Consider the following 12,604-nt stretch of genomic DNA (forward strand, 5'->3'; position numbering starts at 1 on the left):
ACGCCTACAGCAGGCCTAACGCCACAGATGTGAGTAGCCATCCAATAGAGGGTCTTCAAGAGGCTGCCTATTCGGGATCTGTTGAGCAACCTGGCCGGCACTGGACCAAATACGTGACTGTTATACGTCTTGACGACAAGAACGACCTCAAAGTCCGAAGCGATGCCTCTTGCGACGCAGCATTCCGATTTGTCGGCCATTTCTACAGCGGAGTAGTGAGAGTGCTTTCGAGAGCCCTGTAAGTCTACGAATGGCTAGTATTGAAGGCAATGGTGACCAGGAGAATGGCAGCATGATGCGATCCATGTCGAGCACGTCTCAGAGTTCACGGCTGTATCTTCGCTCATCAACGTCCACAGATCTGCGTCAATCAAGCCGGTAGAGCAGTCAGCAATTGGCTCCAGCAACCTGCAGCGTCGGCTTTGTCGGGACAGCCAACAGTGCTCTGCGTGAGGAAAGTCAATCGCACGGTGACTCGCAGGATGATCCAACCACTGGTATCTCCGATTTGCTTGCTCTGCGAGGTCCTCCCATTTGCAAAAGAAGGACAGCTTTATCATGCTTTGCTTCAGGCAACCGCCACATTTGCCACATTGACAAAACGCTCCTCGACAGCGCCCGTCGAGCTCAAGGGCTGGTCATTTGAGCTATTTGGTGTGTTGGAAAAAGGTCATCTGTGCTTGTTTGACTTGACGAGCAAAGCGCCTGCACTGCAAGCCGACCAAAACCTAGGCGGTGGCGACTGGATCAGGGGCTCGTACTGACGTACATCAATGCAATTATTGAAAGGTGCATCCTCAAAATTGCTGAAAGGTGCATCCTCAAGGTTTCGATCGCTGCGAGCATGCGTTTGGCATGGGCGGCCACAAGCTGGCTGGATACTGCTGTTGAATGTCGCTACCCGGCACATAGCCGCACGCCCCTTTATTCTTCCTTGCCTTGACGATTTGACCGAGGTTGCTTTCCGATGGCAGACGCTCAAGTTTCATAATACAAGGCAAGTAGTCTGCGTCCAAGACTTTTGAGCCATTGTTGACGTCTGCTTGACGGTCTCCACAGCGGTCGCAAGAGACGATTTCAAGATTTCGCTCAGCGACATACATATCCAGACCATCTGTCTTTCTGATATAATAGAACGGTTGATTTGGTCCACCGCCTTTGAGCTTGCTAACACGCATCTCCTCTTGCCATTTTTGCGACTGCTTGCACTCATCGTCATGGCCATGAATGACACCAAGATACTTGTGCTTGCGATGACGAACCAAGGAGCCGAGAGCGAATCGGATTGCTCGTTCAGGGTTGCTGCGCCTGGCGACTGACAATGCGTGATTCTTGACGTTTTGGAATGCTTGCAAGACTTCGGAAGCATGACGAGCGTTCTCCTTAGTATAGCCGCTTAGTTTCGCCAATTGGGGCAGCACCTCAAGCCATGTTGTCGTTGAAAAGTGATCCATCTCGCCGAGAATATACGCAATGTTCAGTGGCACTATGTCCGTCGGGTGGTCGCACCAATGGAAACACCTGACGACAGCCAAGTAGTCAATCAAATTTGACGAATCTCCTTGTAGGCACTCAAAGATGCTGTGAGCACAATATTTGACTAGCATGGGTCCTTGAATGGCCTTGCTGCCTTCCAGTACCATTTCGCGCGTCGCCCCATATGGCTGCAACAACTCATATAGTGCCTTGATGGTGAAGAGCTGTCCATCATTGCAAACATCCATAAATCTCTCTCGATTGCTTCCATCTTGTTTATAACAGATTTTGGCCATGACGAAGTCACCGACGACTATTGGCGCTGCTAGCAATCCGATGCGTTTGGCAACAGCACAGAAAATGACCGTGAAGACAATGGGTGAAGCAGGCTTCCTTCCGAGCAGACTGTCCGAGATGAAGTTAGATTCAAGGTCCGGAAACTCGCAAGGAAGGACATGGTCGACACATAAGTCATTGTCATGCATGGTCTCCAAAACCAATCCGAATACCGATGACATGTCATGATCTTTGAAACAGACGCAATTGAGTTCTCCACTAAAAGGAAAGTTGCAACACCCTTGATGATCCCACTCGTAGAGAACATCCTTTGCGATGTCGCCGATCAGATCTTCGACATTGAAAGCAGGCAATACCCCTAGACTGTGGTGATAAGTCGCAATTGCATACAGAGCGTCTAGAGCCTCAGGTACGTATTGTGTGTCATCTTGCCAAGATGACGCTTTTGGCATGGGGTGGGCGCAAATCTGCCGCAAGAGACGATCGCCGATCGAAGAGCTGATGCATTGAAGTAGTTTGTCGCACCAGTAAATCTTTTCAAGGTTTCCGTCCTCCTTAGCGATTTCACGGGCGAACAATAGACAGTCCGCTGCGTCGGCGCCCATTTTGACAATGGACTCTCCCTTGCCCACACGACCGGCTCTTGTACGCACCATTGACTCAAGAGCTTCATGGACAAATATATCCTTCTGCTGACGCTTTCTGAATGCCAGGCATGGAGTATCAACCTCGAGAGCTGGCTTGCAACCGGGAAACACCTGTGGATCGTTGCGATTGTAGAGGTCTGCCGTTCTGCCACGCAGACCCGCATTTTCAAAAAGCCAGGAGTGGCTGTATGCATCTCGCCAGAGTTGCTGAGAGCTGTTGAGTGCCGCACGCGTGCTCGCGCTTACCAAGGACAGGCACAGAAAGGAGGACACATCAGTGTTTATGCCACTACACAGGCAAGCGGCGATGCGTACGATTACTTCGGCTGGCAGATCATCGTAGCGAGCCATTCAGAATCGCGGGTTCTCTTGCACGTTGACTGGCAAGGGCCTTGCTAGTGTCTGTCAAATTGTTCGGTCGTCGCGAAGACAGGCGCTGAGACGCGGTTCAGATGGGGAGAATTTGTGCTGATTTGCTCGTTGGACATTTGCTCGCGGGACAATTCTAGTGACCGATAATTGTCTACTGAGTCTACCTCCTGTTTCGCGACTCGACATTCGCGGCAACACACCACCTCTTTGACCCGCGTCTCCCCAACATCTGCCCAGAACTTGCAAGGCCAGCCCTATGACGAGCTTCCATGACCCTCCAATGACTCCACGTGCTTCGGAGCGTATCACAAGAGGAGAACACCCTCGCGATACCGACATGCAGCTCCGACTTCGCCAACAAGCTCACTAGTCTGGGCAGTGTGGAAACAATGGCCATCGCGAACTGGCTTGCGGCTGATTCTGGCTCTGAACCGGATGCGAACGGTCAAGTTCGCTTGAACCATGGGCATTATTGGCTCAAGAATAAGAAAGAATGCGCTCGCAGAATTACGAGCAGGTTCCAGAGATTGTAGCATTGAAAAGATGGTGCCAAGGAAGCGGATGCCAACTTCAAAGATAAGGTTCACCGCAAGGTCGTGCAGATGACTGGCAAGGTTCAGAAAATGAAAAAAGTGCTCGACTCGACAGGAGCTGGCACTAAGTCAGTCCAGGCGATCATGGGCAAGAAGTATATTCCTGGGGAACATGAAGGCCTTGGAGTTCGCGGTAGGTGACATTGACGCTTCTTCTGTTGTCTAACTGTGCAGAGGCTGTTGGATAGAAATGCCCCAGGTACTTCTTGTTTGCGGAATTGGGTCAAGCTGCTGCCACCACAGTCGATACGCCTACAGTGCTCAAATCGGCAAGCAACTGCTTCAATCAGCTTCGCGTCGCCAATCAGGGGAAAGAGCTCGCCTTGAGACGGCTTGCTGCAAATTGCACCCACCGATCGATGGCCGAGTTGTTGTCCGAAGATGACGATCATGACAGCAACACTCCTCAGCGTCATGCATCAGCTGCCTCCATGGATCAGTCAACCAGCTCGCAGCAATCGCGATCGACCTCAAAATCGGCATCCAAACGAATGCATCCTCCCAAATCGGCCAAGCGTCCCAGCTTCCCAGCTATAGACGGCAACGTCAGCGATGGCCATTCAGAAGACTCGTCTGTCCAAGACGACGGAGAGCCTGTCACCAAGCAAAGCAAGACACCAGCTAAGAAGAAGTCCAAAGCATCAAGCAGGGCGGTTGAACTGAGCGGCAGTCTGGCTGGCGTTCTCGAGATTGTGCAAGCCGCCCAGAAGGAAGCAACAACTGAAATGAGCAAAGTCGCCAAGGACATTGCAGACGCAAATATTCAGCTTCAACGGGAGGCAACAATTGAAAAGAACCAGGGGCGTTTCGGTTGAACAGCCTCTGCAGAGTTGGACAACAGAAGAAGCATCAGTGTCACCTGCATTCGTTTGGATGCCGATTTTGAGGTCGATCGCGATTGCTGCGAGCTGGTTGACTGATCCATGGAGGCAGCTGATGCATGACGCTGAGGAGTGTTGCTGTCATGATCGTCATCTTCAGACAACAACTCGGCCGTCGATCGGTGGGTGCAATTTGCAGCAAGCCGTCTCAAGGCGAGCTCTTTCCCCTGAATGGCGACGCGAAGCTGATTGAAGCAGTTGCTTGACGATTTGAGCACTGTAGGCGTATCGACTGTGGTGGCAGCATCTTAACCCAATTCCGCACAAGAAGTACCAGGGGCATTTCTGTTCAACAGCCTCTGCAGAGTTAGACAACAGAAAGGGCATCAATGTCACCTGCCGCGAACTCCAAGGCCTTCATGTTTCCCAGGGATATACTTCTTGCCCATGATCGCCTGGACTGAGTTAGTGCCAGCTCCTGTCGAGTTGAGCACCTTTTTCATTTCCTGAACCTTGCCAGTCATCTGCACGACCTTGCGGTGAACCTTATCTTTGAAATTGGCATCTGTTTCCTTGGCACCAAGCGATCTTTTCAATGCTACAATCTCTGGAACCTGCTCGATAATCCTGCGAGCGCAGTCTTTCTTATTCTTGAGCCAATAACGCCCATGGTTCAAGCGAACTTGACCGTTCGCATCCGGTTCAGAGCCAGAATCAGCCGCAAGCCAATTCGCGATGGCCATTGTTTCCACACTGCCCAGACTAGTGAGCTTATTGGCGAAGTCGGAGCTGCATGTCGGTATCGCGAGGGTGTTTCTCCTCTTATGATACGCTCCGAAGCACGTGGAGTCATTGGAGGGTCATGGACGCTCGTCGAAGGGGCTGGCCTTGCGAGTTCTGGGCAGATATTGAAGAGATGCGGGTAGCTCGCGTCATTCAAATATCTCGTTGTCAACCGATTACTACACTTTATAGATCTGTGTTACAACTATAATGGTCAAGGGAAACTATATGTACAGAAGGCAGATAATCATGGCAAGAGATCTGCCAAATTGACTCCGAGTTCTGATCGACGGACATATTCAGGCCAAACTAGACCCGACAAGTCCGCTCAGTTGGCCATAGTCAGTGGTATCAACGCCACGCCTCGAATATGACATGCATATAATCCATGCTCCTCGCGAACGAGCTCTCGAGCATGCGTTCCGTGAACTTCTGGGCGGACTTGAGCAAATTCTTTCAACGAGCGAATCGTCTGAAGACTAGAGGGTGCCCGTTCTACCCTGCTCCTCGTCATGCTAGATTATGCTGTTCTAAAAAGCTGAGATGAGTCTTTGAGCAGGCTAATCTTATCAGGTTTGATATCGTAGATGCCTATGCGCATACGAGTAGATCAAACAACAGCCTTTAGACGAGAGTAGCACAGGAAGATTGAAAGAGGCTGTTCTTTTAACATTTCTGCTGCACAATCAGGACGACACTACCTGTTGAGCACGACTATACTGGTGACCTGGTGCAGCAGAATGACGCTGCTTGTCCATGAAATGTTCCATCGCCTGGCCCTCGCCATCTATCGAGCACAAAAAGCAAGGCCCTGGTCAAGGACCTTGCAAGCATACGGCATAGCTGGCCACGTAGGTGCAGTAAATCTGTGTTGCGCCAGGTGACTTGGCATGAAGCCACATTTACCGGAATTCTTCTTTTGAGAGATGTATTGTCCGGCGGTGGAATCTAGGGAGTCCTCGAACTTCTTATATAGAGCAGTTAGCTCCGATGTCAAGGGAGTCGGTCCCTGGGTCGGCAAGGCATTTCGATCGCCACAGCGAGGGCAAGTCATCAACTCAACGTTGACCTCGGGCATATACATGTGTTGGCCATCCGACGTCCTGATTTCGTAAAATGGCTGGTCGGCACCACCGCCTTTCAGCTTGTGTATGCGCATGTCCTGTTGCCAGTCCACACTCTTCTTGCAGTCTTCGTCATGTGCAAAGATGATGCCGGCGTACTTGTGCTTGCGGTGCCTGACAATGGATCCGATGGCATACCGAATCGGCCTAGCTGGCTTATTGCGTGGTGCAATCTCGATGGGCTTATTCATACTGATCCGTGCATCCTTCAGAAGACGAAGTGCCCTGTCGGCCGAGGACTTTCCGTACTCACCTCGTCGTGCCATATCACGTATTTCCGGAATCCAGGCCGAGAGAGTCGGGAGGTCCCCCATGCACAGCAACTCCGCAAAGACATGCGGCTCTACAACAAGCGCTTGGCCGCACCGATGAGTGGTCTTCAACATTGACATGTAGAACGTCAAGTCTGCGTTGGGCCTGTCTGCAGCGTCCAAGCATTCCGTTATGCCTTGAACAGTCCGTCTCGCAGCGTCTATGCCGTGCAGAGGCGGCTTCAGGGCATTGCTCGCCTTCTTGTACGACCATCCCCAACGTTCGCGCACGGCGTATATCATTTCCTCTCGAGTGTAGATCTCGCCAACTGGAGAACCGTCTCCAGAAACGTAAGGAGACCAATACTTTTCGATCTTCACACCATTCTCCTTGAAGGTCATACTGGCCACAACGTGTATTGCCCAGTCGATTGGTTGAGTGATTAAGCCAAGCTGTCTTGCCACCGCGCAGAAGATGCAGACGACAACTATTGGAGAAGCCGATAGCTCAAATTCGAGCGTGTATCCGAGGAAGTTGCTTGTGGGGTGCTTAGAGTTACTGGAGCTTGGGTCGATTAAAGTGATATTGTAATCGCATAAAGCTTTTTCTACTGCGCGGAAGGCTCCAGGTCCGTCGACACTTTCTAGGCAAACACATTCTTTGGTGATGTCCTTTGCGTATTTGCAGTCCCTTTCATGCGGCCAATTTTTCAAAACATCGTCGGCCATGAACTTGATATGGTACTCGAGGTCCAATTCCGGGCGCACTGCGCCAAAATAATGGTAGGCGCCGACTGCAAACAAGCCATCCAGCGCTTCGGCAGCCACGCCAATTTGGTCTCGCCAGGGTGCTATCTTGGGCCTAGTGCAGATTTGCGTGAGGAGACGGTCACCAAGCGACGAGCTGATGCCATGAAGAAGCTCCTCACACAAACGCTTGACTTCATAATCTCCCGAACCAGCCGCGGCCAAACGCACTCTGCAAATCATATCTGCTGCATTCATGCCAATCTTCATCAAAGCTTCCGCTTGATCTGTGTATCCACCTGTGCCGCGAATCATCGTGTTGACATGGTGGACTACTTCAATGTCAACGCGCTGGCGCTTGTAGAATGCTGTTCGCGGCAAGTCGGCCTCAAGGGCTGGCGTACAGCCGTGAGACACTTGAGGATCCTTGCGATTGTAGAGGTCTGACGTCCTTCCACGGACGCCAGCCGATTCGAAGATCCAATAGGTGATGTAGGCAGCCCTCCAAAGCTCCTGTGCCCCCTGAATCGTAGCATAGGTACTTTTACAGACCTGCGAGCATCTTGCTAATGCGCGGACATGTTCGCCTTTGGAAGTCAGGCAAGTAGCGACTCTGATGACGACTTCTGGAGGCAGGTCTTCGTACTTGGCCATGATAATGGTAGTCGCGACTCGATCTTGACACGGCCGCTGCGCTGTCGTAAGGTTGGAGTTCTTTTCGCGTAGCATGCCCAATTTCGCGCATGGACTGTTCAGATGGGCAAAGTCTCGACACCCTCGAGCTGAATTGTCGTCTGAAGACGCCAGAGGGTACCCAATCACCCCTGCCAATCAAAGAGTCAGATTAGCACCTCTAGAGAAGCTTGGAATGATTGATCCGAATCTCCTAACACCTACGGCAGGCCTAATGCCACAGATGCATATGGGACTATTCGTCCAACCCTTGCGGCAGGAAGGATTCCAGAGCGAATAAGCTGCCTATTCGGATTCTTTTGAGCAATCACCGGACTAAACACGTAACGACGACATGAATGACCTCAACGTCCGAAGCGACACCTTTGACCATGCAGCATCCCGTTGCGTGCCTTCTAGCCTCTATCGAGCAGAATGGTAAAGACCCCTGTCAGGGATCTTGCAAGCATAGGGCATAGCTGGCCACGTAGGAGACAAAAACCTGTGTTGAAAATGTTGCCTCGGAGCGAAGGTGCTTTTACAACCCTGTCGGGGGCATGTTGGTGTGCGGATATCCTGCAGCTGTAAGTCAAGTAAAGGGCAACTTTGACCATGATCTCTGGGGACAAGTTTGCGTATGTGGCCATAGTCAATGGTCGTATCAGCTCGAGCATGACCTAAGTCAAATGCGCCTCACGCGTTCGCCGCCCGGGCGATTTTGGTGTACAATCACACGGGCAGAACAGTTCTCCTGAGTCTGCCCTCCGCGTGAGCTTCTTCCGGGCCTGCGCTCATTTGAGACAGATGATTTGCTGCTTTGACTTCGAACGACTCAGACATTTCATGAAATCCAATCTATCGTCTTTAAGGTTGCGTAAACCTCTGGCAAAGCTGTTCTGTCCAGCTTATCGCTGCTTACCGTTAAGAAGCTGTGGGACGAAGCATCGTCAAAAATGCTTATCAAAGACTTGCAAGCCTGAAGATCGCCCTTGACGGCAGTACACTGTATAAAAGCGCTGCTTGTAGGTGAGTGGTCAGGATGAATTCGCCAAGGAAGCAAAAAACAAACAAAAACAAAAAGCCGCAAGAAAGACCGCTCAAGCGACAGCAGCATAGAGAAATCGCCCGCCAGCACAAGGGGGCTCGTTCAGGAGGATACGCTGTAGTGCTGTTGTCAGGTGGTCAGTAAGAAAGGTGTCCCTTCCTGGCTATGTGGTAGTAAGAGTATACTGTTTTTCGCAACCTCATCTGTTCGCCCTAGTGCAGCATCCACAAACACACAGGTCTTCTTGGTTCCACGCGCCCTTCAGCGTCAGCACAGCGGTTATAACTAGGGATCTGCTTGCTCCCGCGTGGCCACAATATGGTATGCTTCATGTTATCTTTTCTCGTCTCACCATTCAAGGTACTGCAAGGTACGCCGTCACAGTCGCAACGACTACCACGGCCTAGCACAGGTGAGAATCCATCATCGACCATCACAGCACGGAAGCGTGGCTTCTTCAGTCGTGTCTTTGGCCATGCGACCCCGCGTGAGCCATCAGAGGAAAGCTCCATATCCAGTCGAAGCTTGAACAGGCCTGCATCTGTTGCGAATCTCTTCAAATCCGCATCTAGTCCATCCCTGCAGCGGCCCAACTCTTCGCGTGGCTTGTCAGCAGGTCGTGAGCTGCCATTGATCAATCCGTCGCCTCCACGCGAAGCTGATGCCGAATTGCTTGTGTCATCCATCCAGGGTGATGCCAACCAGAACGACATGTATCGGCTAGAGACACCACTCATCTCGCAAGACAGATTCAGCTGGGGTGATCCTTTTGGAGGCTCAAAGTCCTACTCTCCCCTTTTGGCTAGCCAGCCAACATTTGCATCAGACGCCCCTGCAAATTTGGAGCCAGACACTGTCACGCAGAGAGACGCCAAGATACATCCTTCGCCAACAGCAGCTCAGGGAGCTGAGGGTCCCATTGTCAATCTGGAGCGATTTGGGCCACGAACGACTTCTCTTGGCAACTTGGACTCAGAATATCTAGCAAAAGCGCAAGCGCTGTACGATTGCAGTGACGCAAGTCCGCCTATGGAATATGCAGTCTTTCTCGGTACTGACTTACCCTTCAACATTGGCGTACGCAAAGCCTTCTTGAGCCTGTTTGACTTTTCTGGCTTGAGCATCATCAAAGCATTACGGCTGCTCTGCTCCAAGCTCTTTATACGTGGCGAGACTCAAGTTCTCGATCGCATTATTGAAGCATTTGCTGATCGTTGGCATCAGTGCAACCTGGAGCAAGAAGGTCGTTGGCTCTCTAAGGATGTTGCCTACATTTTGGCTTTTGCCCTCATTGCCCTCAACACAGACTTACACGTTGCCAACCACGATGGCGGCGATCGTAAGATGAAACGCAGCGAGTTTGTTCAAAATACACTCACTGCGATACGTGCGGGTGCTTATCGCAATACGACGCGACGTGAACCGCCCAGGCGCCAAGATTCAGTTCGCAGCAGCACAGACCAAAGTGAAGTACCCCTCGTCCAATCCACCATTCGAGTTGTTCGATCAGTCAGTCAAGCAACACTCGACCAAGAAAACGCACAAGAGCGGCAAGAGACAGCAAGACGCGCTGCTGAATTAGATGCGTGGCGAGATCCGCCCAAGTCTGACTTGTCTCGTGAAGTGTACATCAAGGAGATTCTACTGGACGCTTACACGAGTGTTGCTCGAGAACAAATTCGTCAGCCATTTCTACAGCGGGGCAGTGAGAGTGCTTTCGAGAGCCCTGCAAGTCTACGGATGGCTAGCATTGATGGCAATGGTGGTCAGGAGAACGGCAACATGATGCGATCCATGTCGAGCACGTCTCAGATCTCACAACTGTATCGTCGCTCATCAACGTCCAGAGACCTGCGTCATTCAAGCAGGCAGAGTAGTCAGCAATTGGCTCCAGCAACCTGCAGCGTCGGCTTTGTCGGAACAGTCAACAGTGTCATTCGTGAGGAAAGTCAATCGCACGGTGACACGCAGGATGATCCAACCACTGGTATCTCCGATTTGCTTGCTCTGCAAGGTCCTCCATTTGCTAAAGAGGGACGGCTCTATCATTCTTTGCTTCAAGCAACCACCACTTTTGCTACGTTGACAAAACGCTCTTCGACAGCGCCCGTCAAACTCAAGGGCTGGTCGTCTGAGCTGTTTGGTGTATTGGAAAAGGGTCATTTGTGCTTGTTCGACTTAACGAGCAAAGCGCCTACACTGCAAGCCGACCAAAACCTAGGCGGTGGCGATTGGACTAGGAATGCTCGACTTGTGCTGGAAGAACCGCTGAATCAGGCTGTTGCTTTTAAGCTCTCGACAAAAGCATACAAGGACCATGCGCATGTCTGGTCGCTCATCACAGCCAATGGCCAAAGACACGCATTCGCTACAGGTACGCAAGACCTTGTGGAAGAATGGGTCACGACTGCCAATTACTGGGCTGGTCGAGTCAGTAAAGAGCCGTTGCTCGGCGCAGTTGGCAGCGCTGAGTATGGTTGGGGTGAACAGATGGCTGCGTTGCTTGCTGAGCAAGAATCATCACCTGCAGTACCGCGCACGGCAAGCTCGAGTCGATCCAAGAAAGGAGCACCTGGAGATCATATTGTGATTCAGGAGTGGCAGCCAGAGCCGCCAAGCTCCACCATTTCGTCTTTGCCTGTGACCGAGCAAATTGTCGCGTTGACTCGGTTCTTGGCTGCGATCGAGGAAGAGCTCAAGCAGCATCAAGCAATGCAAGCCAGCCTGCCTCAGCTCCTGTCGCCAAGAACCGAAAACTTTAGACGGGCGATAGTCAATTTTGAATTGCGCGATCAAGCGTTGCGAAAGGATATCGTCAAGTATACAGCGTACATCAAGGCGCTGCGTCAAGGACTGCGCGTCGAGGAAAGACTAAGAACTGGCAAGAGCAATTCTAGCGAGCGTGCTAGTGCGAGATCAGCCTCCGTTGCTCCGAGCCGTTGATACATTTTGTAGCATGCGAATGAATTGTCAAGAAAGAAACGTCTAGCTCTTCTTGCCAAGATTGCCACTGCGCTCGAGTGAAGCCTTGAGCTCCTCGGCAACGCTTGCTTCTTCCTCCTTTCGCTTTCTAGCTGCTTCCTCACGCCTCTTCTTGACTTCTGCAAGACGAGCAAGGTCGGCTTTGGCCTGATCGGTCTTTCCAGCTTGATGCAATTTCCAGTAGCGCTCCTTTGCCGCTTTCGCCTCGAGTGCTTCTCGATCGCGTCTGCTCATCTCACCGCCTGCACGCGCACTACTGCCTTCTGTACTTGCTGCTGCCAGCTCTTTGGCAGACATGGGCTTATTGAGCGCTCGGTTGGCATTCGCAGCTGCTGGCGCATCGCCCTTTGTTGAAGATGAGGCGCCAGCAGCTTTCTTATCAGACTTTGACTTAGGCGCACCAGCTCCCATGAGCCCATCCTCTGAGCTATCATCATCACTGCCACTTCCGGATCCGTCCTCAGACTCGCTACCTGATTCACTCTCAGAGTCCTCAGCATCCTGTTGGCGCCTATTGCGCGGTTCCCATCTGTCGGGCGTATTCACTTCATTGCCATTCTCATCCAATGGTTGCAGGTTCTTGGAGAAGGACTTGCCTCCGCCACGTTTCGGCTTGTAATCACGCTTGCCGCCTCTTCCCATAGCCCTTGTCTGGTATAGATACGATAATGCTGATACTGAAGCTTGAGAGTTGAACTGGCTGCCAGATTCAGCTCGTGAGGACAAAAGATAGGCAGTCACACTTTGTTTGCTTGAACCAATATAACCCAATTACACAACCCTTAGCCTAGTGT

General features: G+C 51.6%; 6 protein-coding genes across 6 annotated transcripts; 2 read left to right on the forward strand and 4 right to left on the reverse strand.

Annotated features, from left to right (window-relative positions):
• Positions 1-821: 821 nt before the first annotated feature.
• Positions 822-1,994, reverse strand: BCR37DRAFT_391976 (uncharacterized protein; the record flags this gene model as incomplete). Its single annotated transcript, XM_040871087.1, has 1 exon — positions 822-1,994. The coding sequence occupies one exon, from the start codon at positions 1,992-1,994 to the stop codon at positions 822-824; it is 1,173 nt and encodes a 390-aa protein (XP_040726412.1).
• Positions 1,995-2,984: 990 nt separating this feature from the next.
• Positions 2,985-3,504, reverse strand: BCR37DRAFT_378420 (uncharacterized protein). The gene has a single exon (XM_040869039.1). It carries the CDS (start codon positions 3,326-3,328, stop codon positions 3,098-3,100), a length of 231 nt encoding a protein of 76 aa, XP_040726413.1. The 5' UTR covers positions 3,329-3,504; the 3' UTR covers positions 2,985-3,097.
• A 363-nt stretch (positions 3,505-3,867) lies between these two features.
• On the forward strand, positions 3,868-4,250 carry BCR37DRAFT_378421 (uncharacterized protein). Its single transcript, XM_040869040.1, has one exon. It carries the CDS (start codon positions 3,877-3,879, stop codon positions 4,198-4,200), a length of 324 nt encoding a protein of 107 aa, XP_040726414.1. The 5' UTR covers positions 3,868-3,876; the 3' UTR covers positions 4,201-4,250.
• A 1,526-nt stretch (positions 4,251-5,776) lies between these two features.
• Positions 5,777-7,765, reverse strand: BCR37DRAFT_386564 (uncharacterized protein; the record flags this gene model as incomplete). Its single annotated transcript, XM_040870452.1, has 1 exon — positions 5,777-7,765. The coding sequence occupies one exon, from the start codon at positions 7,763-7,765 to the stop codon at positions 5,777-5,779; it is 1,989 nt and encodes a 662-aa protein (XP_040726415.1).
• A 1,393-nt stretch (positions 7,766-9,158) lies between these two features.
• Positions 9,159-11,771, forward strand: BCR37DRAFT_391979 (uncharacterized protein; the record flags this gene model as incomplete). The annotated part of the gene is made up of 1 exon (XM_040871088.1): positions 9,159-11,771. The coding sequence occupies one exon, from the start codon at positions 9,159-9,161 to the stop codon at positions 11,769-11,771; it is 2,613 nt and encodes an 870-aa protein (XP_040726416.1).
• Positions 11,772-11,813: 42 nt separating this feature from the next.
• Positions 11,814-12,452, reverse strand: BCR37DRAFT_391980 (casein kinase substrate phospho protein PP28-domain-containing protein; the record flags this gene model as incomplete). The annotated part of the gene is made up of 1 exon (XM_040871089.1): positions 11,814-12,452. The coding sequence occupies one exon, from the start codon at positions 12,450-12,452 to the stop codon at positions 11,814-11,816; it is 639 nt and encodes a 212-aa protein (XP_040726417.1).
• Positions 12,453-12,604: the final 152 nt, after the last annotated feature.

The sequence above is a fragment of the Protomyces lactucae-debilis genome (genome assembly GCF_002105105.1).
Source record: "Protomyces lactucae-debilis strain 12-1054 chromosome Unknown BCR37scaffold_6, whole genome shotgun sequence".
Taxonomy (NCBI): domain Eukaryota; kingdom Fungi; phylum Ascomycota; class Taphrinomycetes; order Taphrinales; family Protomycetaceae; genus Protomyces; species Protomyces lactucae-debilis.

Bases quoted from the DNA above. Each gene is read 5' to 3' on its own strand.
- BCR37DRAFT_378421 (XM_040869040.1), top strand. From the start codon at position 3,877: ATGCATCCTCCCAAATCGGCCAAGCGTCCCAGCTTCCCAGCTATAGAC.
- BCR37DRAFT_378420 (XM_040869039.1), bottom strand. From the start codon at position 3,328: ATGCTACAATCTCTGGAACCTGCTCGTAATTCTGCGAGCGCATTCTTT.